General features: G+C 22.9%; 2 protein-coding genes across 2 annotated transcripts; both read left to right on the top strand.

The window, feature by feature from the left end:
• Nucleotides 1-815: 815 nt before the first annotated feature.
• LOC126909365 (uncharacterized) lies at nucleotides 816-4,264 on the top strand. Its single transcript, XM_050691779.1, has 3 exons — nucleotides 816-1,016; nucleotides 1,471-2,320; nucleotides 4,083-4,264. The coding sequence occupies exons 1-3, from the start codon at nucleotides 816-818 to the stop codon at nucleotides 4,109-4,111; spliced, it is 1,080 nt and encodes a 359-aa protein (XP_050547736.1). The 3' UTR covers nucleotides 4,112-4,264.
• A 1,242-nt stretch (nucleotides 4,265-5,506) lies between these two features.
• LOC126909366 (uncharacterized) lies at nucleotides 5,507-8,197 on the top strand. Its single transcript, XM_050691780.1, has 2 exons — nucleotides 5,507-7,081; nucleotides 8,016-8,197. The coding sequence occupies exons 1-2, from the start codon at nucleotides 5,566-5,568 to the stop codon at nucleotides 8,039-8,041; spliced, it is 1,542 nt and encodes a 513-aa protein (XP_050547737.1). The 5' UTR covers nucleotides 5,507-5,565; the 3' UTR covers nucleotides 8,042-8,197.
• The last annotated feature ends 945 nt before the right edge of the window (nucleotides 8,198-9,142 follow it).

Below are 9,142 nucleotides of genomic sequence, written 5' to 3'. Positions count from 1 at the left end.
AATACATATTTATTTTCACACTGCAATTCATACTCAATTAATAATTCAATGATTCTTCGTATTTATTTTGTGACTAGAGATGTTTAACTGTAAAAAAATAAAATACCTGACATTTTTTGTAAAATTCAATAAATTATTCTAAAAACTTAAAAAAAAATTACTCAGCACAGTAGGATCGCAATGTAGTTGGGACAAGTATAGATCATTTATGACATTGATTAACATTACTATCATAAAAAATGCTTCGATACTAGTCTGTTAAATTTCACAATTATTTGTATATTTGTAAATTTGCATGTGAAATNTGCTTCGATACTAGTCTGTTAAATTTCACAATTATTTGTATATTTGTAAATTTGCATGTGAAATTGCAAATAAATAAAAATTAAAACAGAAATTACACTTTCTAGGTTCTAAAATTTTATTAAAATATTAAATGCCTGTTAATTTGATCTGTTAAAAATAAAGTAATTTTTCTTAAAAGTGTTTCGTGGAAAACAAATTAAAAAATGTATTAGCAAATACTATTAATAAGCAGAAAAATGTGTATTTTTATTTATAAAATATTAATGATGTTTATACACATAAAAATAAAACCAATATAAACCATTTGTATAAAAAGAGTTTTAAATTAAATTTGAAGTTAAACATTAACTTAAAAATTTTTAATTCGTTAAATACTCAATTTTTTTATCTACACTAAAATGTTAGTCTATATTTTAATTGTAAATTTTATTACAGCTATAAATTTCAGTTATACTGTTTCAACAGAAATCAGCCTTCACTGTTTATATTCTAAGTATATGCTTTATTACATGAATACCAAAGAAATCTATTTTCAAAAAGTCGAATCAAAAAAACCACTCGATGTTGGTAAAATCGAAGAATTTGAAGATGAACTCAAATCAATGGGCGAAGTCGTATTAAGTATGCTTGAAAATCTCTATTATGACTTTGAAAATAAAACTAAAATGTTAAATGAACAAGCAAACAAAATAGATAACCCATATAGCAAAGTAGATGGCTTGTTAGCATTAAATTTGTATTTAAATAACTTTTCTAAAAACTTAAGGCTTAGGTCACATAGTCAATTAAAACATCAAGAAAAAAAATTAGAGGAAACTCACTTTTTTATAAAACGATTTAAACAAAATTGGCCTAGTATTATTGGAAGTTTAAGAAATAGCATTAGACTGGATTGTTTAGGTATAAAACCATTTAATTTTAATTATGAAGCTTTTTACTATGATAAAAATTATCATAATCTAGAATTTAATTATTTAAATCAATTGCTACCTAAACGTTTCATATTTGAATATTACAATGACAAAGAAATCGTTGATGATAATTTAAATATNATCAAAAAGAAATTGTTGATGATAATTTGAATAAAATGCAGACAATGAAAATATTAGACAACTCCGTAATTGATCTGCGGTATTATTTAAAAATAAAACCAAAACGGGATAGNATTTAAAAATAAAACCAGAACGAGATAGTGAAACTGAAAAAATGATGCAACATCGCTTACATCCGACTAATATTTTACTATCAGGCTTATTTAAAGATAAAAGAACTCCAAATGGGATAGATTTATTAACTGGTAGTCCTGACCCTATGGATTTATTTCGAAGTGTACCCTTAAATGCAAAATTAGAAAATGGAAATTACGCTAACATTACAACATTATATGAAATGATACAATACGATATTGATATAAATTGTTTTATCGCATATCAAAGACAAATTATAGCAGCTACAATTCATCCTGTATACTACTGGATTGGTACATTTACACAACTATTGAAAAAAATTGTTTATAGTGAATCAAATGGTATCAGTGAAATCGAAAATCGAGCTAATATATTTAAAGCTGAAATAGGTCTCCTGAACAAATCAATCCAGAAAGTAATAAGAACTTTAATTAGTTATAAATTGTTTCCGGAAAATGTGCAATTAGATCTCGAAATTTCCTTTATTCTAATATTTCAATTAGAAAAATTTTATAATACAAGCGATGAGAGTAATTTAAATGATGAAAGGATTGATCATCTTTATTCGAAGTGTGAAAATACAATGAAAACCCATCTATTAAAATTTGGAATTGATGTAAATTTCCCTGAAATATATAATAAAGAAGATTGTAAAAAAATAATAAGTAGATTGGAAAATAAAATCAAAGAAATTCAATTATATGTTGAAAATTTAATTCATTATAAATACGAATATAACAATATATTTTTTCCTAAACAACTATTTGCCAGTGATTTTAAATTCACAAGTAGATTAAAATGTGACATTGTAGAAAAACATAAGCACGGTAAGTATTTCAATTTTCTTATTTTTAATATATAACTATATAAAAAATATTTATTATTTCAAATTTTCATTTGTTTTATACTTTGTTTACATTAGTAATATTTTTTCTTTATTTTATAAAATCAATTTACACAAATAAATTGATACTATCCATTTCAGGAAATACATTCATTTTCACAGAAAACATTATAATTTTTTTATTTTTGTCGAGAAGAAAATTATTTGATTAAAAAATGTATTAAATTATGTGATCAAATACATTTTTTCTTCCTTTTAGGAAAAAAAAACCCAGCACAGTGGGGTCGTGGCATAGTTGTGTCCAGTATAGATGATATCTGTCTGTGATTAAAATCAATATCATAAAAAACGCTTCGATGCAAATCTGTAGATTGTTTAATTAAAAAAAAAAAATTTGTCAAAAAAGTAGGTCAAATGAGAGCTGAGAAAATAAATGATAGCTACAAAAAAAAACCACATAGTAAAATAATATTAATATGAATTTCTTCTCACGAGAGGAGACTACATTAATGGAATCCTTTATATTTATTGAAGTTATTGAATCTAAATGAGATAAAAATCAATTAATTTAAAAATTTTTAAAAAACTCAAAAAGAATTTAAAAAAATTCAGTGCCACAGTCGTGAAAGACCCAAGTATTACCGTCTCAAAAACCGTACGTCTCATTCGTTACTTAATAAATATGGAAATATTTAGTACAAAAAACATCCTTATTGAAGGTGATTTTTATCGCAAATATTTCATTTTTTTTTTAATTTCGACAGCAATTTGCACATAGTAGATAAAGTGTCGGGACAATTTTTTTTTTTTATTTTATAGTACATAAAATAAGCTTTAATTTTATATATATTTAAAGGACGCAGTATTTCCGGAACATTTTCAAAAATTAAGTTTTTGATTATTATTGGGATTATTAAAAAATATTATTTCTCATAAAAAAATAATGTTGATCCATACACTTTTCAATATGTCATAGCATTATAAAGTTAAAAATGTAAAAAATAAAATCGAGAATTTTCACACAATAATAGCATTTGGTAGCCATTTTTACCGTGAAGATTCGGTTATTTTTTAAAAAGTTATTGCAATTTTAAGGAAAAAAAATTTCAAAAATTTCAAAAATTAGCGATTTTTTAATTTGTAGTTTTTTTGGAGGTTTCCCCCGTTTACGGGGAACGAGGGAATTTTTTTCAATTTTTGAGGGTAATGTCTTCGACTAGATACGATTTGTGATCTTTTGACGTATTGTTGAAAGAAATCGGTCCAGTAAGAGCTGAGAAAAAGTGGCAATAGAAAAAAAAAAAAAGAAAAAGAAAAAAAAAAAACACATTATAGTAAAATTAATACCTTCTCAGCTTCGCATCGAAGCTTAAACGTTTTGTCAATTTTATCAATCTTTCTGGAAAGCACAAACAAATAAAAAATTTTAATAGCATCTTATGTATAATCTTACTTTATCGAAATGCAAAAAAACTTTTCATAATATTAATCTGTAACTTTGACCAATACAAAACATATACCTATATACATATAAAAAAAAATGTAATATATCTTTTTTTTGACTATTCATCTTTTGAATATAATCCACAGACTTTTATTTATATTCAAATGTGTATGATATACACAAATTTTTGATAAAAATAAGTTTTAATTATTGCTACAATTTCTATTGCAATTTTTTATGATTACTAAATAAACATCTTAATATAAACATTTTTTAAATGTGTATTTTTATTATGTTTTAGTTTATCACTTGATGGAAAAATTGAATTAATTGTAAAAAAATAATTAAGAAAACTGCAATATGATATAATATTCATAATAAAATACTTTTTATTACATAACTTGTCAAACTTTAGGTTATGAAATGTTTGTGTATATTTTATTTTTGATTTCAATAAATTTTTGGGTACTTACTCATGTAATTTCTATAATTTTTCTCTACTGTCAATATGTAAGCTACAATATAAGTATTTCTAAAACTACTATTTTTATGTAAAATTGTAATAAAAAAAAATAATAAAACATATTATCTCTAATACATCTTGATTTTGTATGTGGTACCTTAATGTCAATTTATTCTAATGTTGAATAAATTCAAAAAGTTATAACATTAATATGACCTTTTCAAAATTTTCCTATAACAAGCTATAATCATAAATAATTCTTAATAAAATGTGCTTTGAGGATTAAAAAATTACTAAAATATTGCTTTCACATCACTTTTAAATAATACAATCCCTATAAATGGGAGACAATATTAAAAAATTCATTAAAATTCGAAACAACAACATTTTATAAATTCAAATATACAATTCTTCAATATAATAAATTTCAGCGTTCTATATTTTTTTGTTGTGAAATGATAGTGCTGTCAGATGTTATAAATTTTAGTAATTTATTTAATTATATTAAAATAGGAATTACAATTAGTTAATTTATGACATTTAATAAAATGATTCAGAAAAAATTTGTCGCATCAATTTTTAAAAAAAGGACAATTCGATCTTTTTTTTAAAAAAAAAACAATGTTTAAACATTGTTAAAAACAAAATATAATTACATTTTTATTTTAAGTTGATCTTATATAGACNATACTGAAATAGCAGTTAAAATTATTTGAATTATGACAATTAATGAAACGATTCACAAAAAATTTGTCACAAGAATTATTAAAAATAATCATTCGAATTTTTTCTTTTTAGAACAAATTTTAAACATTGTTTTTTAAACAAAATATTTTTATTTTAAATTAATGTTCCTACATATTATATTATTAACACATTTTTTATTAAGGGGAAAATTATTTTTAGTTATAATAAAAAATATAATACTTTAACCTACAAAAAAGTAACATTTGGTAAATAATTTTTTGTATAATATTTCACATATTGTCAGAAATATAATATTAAAATACGGGTTGAAATTATTCACTAAATTTGTAAATGATATTCCAAGTATAAAGTTGTTTAAACAGATAGCTTAATTTAAAATATTACAGCAATTCAAAAGTTATTTTAAATTTAAGTAAATAAAACAGCTAAAAAGATGGCTTTAAAAAATACAAGTTTTCATTGTTAAGTTAAATAGTTTCTGTGTACATAAAAAACAATTATTTATATTACAAATTTCTATAAATGCTATAATTAAGAAGAAGAAATATCAATACTCAATTATATTACTATTATTCTTTTTAGTTTCATTTTGTTCATTTTTGCTGCAGTTAACATGTTAATTAAAATACTCATTATTAGTTTTATACTATCTCTAAATTTGAATAATTTCGTGTTAAGTAAAAGTCAACTCAACTGCTACTATTCTAAGTATATGCTTTATTATTTAGAAACAAAATTAATTTATTTTGAGAAAATTGCATCGAAAAATCCAACTCCTGTTAGTATAATTGAAGAATTTGAAAACGAAATAAAATCTTTGGGAGAAGTTGTTTTAACTTTGTTGGAAAATATATATTATGAAAATGAAAGCTCAAATAATTTTAATAATCCGTATTCCTTTGCAACTGGTTTGCTTACATTAAATTTATATTTAAATAATATATGTAAAACTTTAAGAATCCAGACATATCTTTATTTGACAAAGGGAGAAAAAAAATTAACAGGGTACAAAATTTTTATAAATGAATTTGATAAATATTGCGGTTATATAATTAATTGTCTGAAACACAGTATAATATTTGAATGTTACAATGGTAATTATAATCCACAAACTTTCTGTTATGATAGTTATTATGATAACAAACATCCAAAATATGATTATTTAATTAAATTATTACCAAAAGAATCAGATTACAATAAAAAACATATTGTCAATAGTAAATTGGAAAAATTGGAAACGTTGAAAAAATTGGATGAAGCCCATGTTGAGTTTAAACGTGTAATAATGGAAAAACCACAACGAAATTCCCATACAGTAGACAAAATAAAAAAACAATTACATCCGAGTAGTATTTTGCTATCAGGCTTATTTCAAGATAAAAGACCCACTAATGGGATAGATCAATTAACTGGTAGTTCAGACCCTATGGATTTATTTCGAAGGATATACTTAAATGTAAAATTAAAAAATGGAAATTACGCAAACATTACAACATTATTTGAGATGATGCAGCGCTATTTTGTCCCAAGTTGTATTTTTTCGTATCAGCAACAAATTCTAGCAGCGACAATTCACCCTGTGTACTCTTTAATAGGCACATTAGCTAATTTACTGAAAAAGGTATATTTTAGTGAAGCTGAGGGTTTCAGTGAAATTGAAACTAGATCTAAAGTATTTGAATCCCAATTAAATGTTATAAACGAATCAATTAATGTAGTCATTGAAAATTTAGTAGATTTGAAAATATTTCCTGTAAATTTGCAAATTCACTTAGAAGCCACTTTAATGCATTTTAAAAACATTTCGAAGTGTATTTGTTCAGATAATGTTGGTAATCTAAAACTCAGATGGATTGATCAACTTTATTACAGATGTGTTAGAGCAATGTCATTTAATTTATTGTATTTTGATGTTACAGTGAAAAATATTCAATTTTATAATAAAGATGAATGCAATGAAGTAATAATACGACTAAACAATAAAATCAAAGAAGTCCAATCATATGTACAAAATTTAAGTTATTATAAAGAAGACTATCACAATATTATTCATTATACGGCAGTGTTTTCCAGATCATGTGGGATTAATAATTTTCTAGATTGCAATATAATAGAAAAAAATAATTCAGGTAAATTTTATTAAAATATATTAAGAGAGTCTTTTTTTATTATATCAATTTGTGTAATATTAAGTAATAATAATTTATAAATTATTTCTGTGTTAAAATTTACGATTTAATATTTTAACTTTAAAATGCTATAAATTTAAAAATGTATGAGTTAAAACAGTTTTTTTTATGAATATTTAACACATGCCATTTATATTCGATAAACATTTTTAAAAAAATTGACCATTTACTTTCGTACAGAGGGGTTCAAAATTTGAAAGATACGTGTAAAAAGTAGAACTATTGCAACCTAACTTTTAAAAATTTCTGGATTTAAGTATAAGAGGGTGTGTGTAAGTTTCCCATTTCCCCTACAACAAAAAAAATTTAATAAGATTTAAGTGTAATTATAAATATTTTGCATCATTTAATGTCAACCTAATAAATTTAATAAAAGGATCAGTCCTTTACAATAAAAATTCTTCTAGCTATCAATGGATTATGATAAATTACAATTTTAATTTCATGACTGAAATTATAATGAACTAAAAATTAGAATAATCAAAGTAAGAAAAATAACTTTTTCCCAATATTTTGATAAATCCGTACTTATATTTTTGACATGAATATCCCTTAGAAGTAACGAAATATACAACTAATTTATATTTTTTTATAATTTATCCGTGAAAATTACACAGCAAAATATTGAATATCAATTTCATACTCAATATATTATCTAGAATAGATAATATATTATTTATGATAGTGATTTTAATCGCAATATCACTAATACTTGTCCCCAATGTGCCACGAACACACAAAAATGGGTTTTTTTTAACTTAACTTTTAAATATAGATTTTGTAAGTTGTTGTATAAAGTAATGAATAATTCTTTTGATACAAATCATTATCAAAACATTTTTTTATTACTTATAATGTTTTTACCTTTTTTCAGGTTATTGTTTGATGAAAAATAATTAAGAATTTTTTTTATATGATAAAATAAACAAATAATTTAATTAAATAATTAAAACTATGGTTTCATTGTCGATATAAGAAATGCATAAATATAATACCGAAAAATTTGTTTTGAATTAATTCATAAATAAATCAACATTTATTACTAATTTTACTTGTAATATGTAAGCAATATTAATATTTAATCAAATATATATTTATTATTGAATTCAATAGTATATGTTTAATCTTATTTACTATATATTTTTATATATAAAAATATATATTTACTGTATATTATTTTAACTTAATTGATTTTTTATTTTTTAATGACCATTTATACCCTTTAAATTTTTTATAAATTTTAATTTACATCAATTTTTACTAGATTTTTTTCAATTGCTAAATGCAACGGACAGAGGTTGAGGTACGACTAATAAAAAAGACTGTGATGTTGCAACAGATTCATATTAGGGTGATGTGCTATACTCACTTGTGTTCTGCATCATCAATGAATTGTACAGTTGGACGGGGTTGTGTTTTTACAGTGCCATTGTTTTTGTTTTTTATTATGCTGACGTGCAATTATGCATAATTAATAATTATTATTTAGAAGGTAATTTGTATGTTACACCGAGATGTATCTTATTCGATTGCATCAAATGTAATTAAAGCGTATGACACGATTGTTGTACAAAATTTCAAAATACTGTTGTGATACCGTTCATCTCTCTATTTTAATATTATTCGCAATGTGTATCACAAAATAAAAAAATTGATATCATAGCATTAATCACTTATGTAATTAATACAATGTATGTATTTGTTCAGTTTAAGATTAATATCTATATCATAAAATTTATGATTAATATTTATATTTATATTTAATATAAACACTGTAAATTAATCTACAAAGACAATGTAATAAGTAACAGTTTCCCTATTAAAAATCAAATGTACCATAACCAATGTAACATATTATCCCTGCTTATAATTTTCATTTCAATAAAGATAGGAGCCCTGGTGGTCAATTCTTACATTTTGATGACATATATAGATCATAGATCTCATATAAAAAGCCGTAAAAACCTATACAATTCGCGCATTCCACCTTTCAAGTCAAGA

This window comes from Daktulosphaira vitifoliae, unplaced genomic scaffold (genome assembly GCF_025091365.1).
Source record: "Daktulosphaira vitifoliae isolate Bord-2020 unplaced genomic scaffold, ASM2509136v1 Scaffold_300, whole genome shotgun sequence".
In the NCBI taxonomy this organism is placed as follows: domain Eukaryota; kingdom Metazoa; phylum Arthropoda; class Insecta; order Hemiptera; family Phylloxeridae; genus Daktulosphaira; species Daktulosphaira vitifoliae.
Note: the sequence above shows the minus strand (reverse complement) of the source record. Positions and strands in the feature narration are given on the sequence as shown.

Coding starts and splice junctions, on each gene's coding strand:
- LOC126909366 (XM_050691780.1), top strand. CDS start 5,566: ATGTTAATTAAAATACTCATTATTAGTTTTATACTATCTCTAAATTTG. Junction 7,082..8,015: donor AATAGAAAAAAATAATTCAG/GTAAATTTTATT, acceptor ACCTTTTTTCAG/GTTATTGTTTGATGAAAAAT.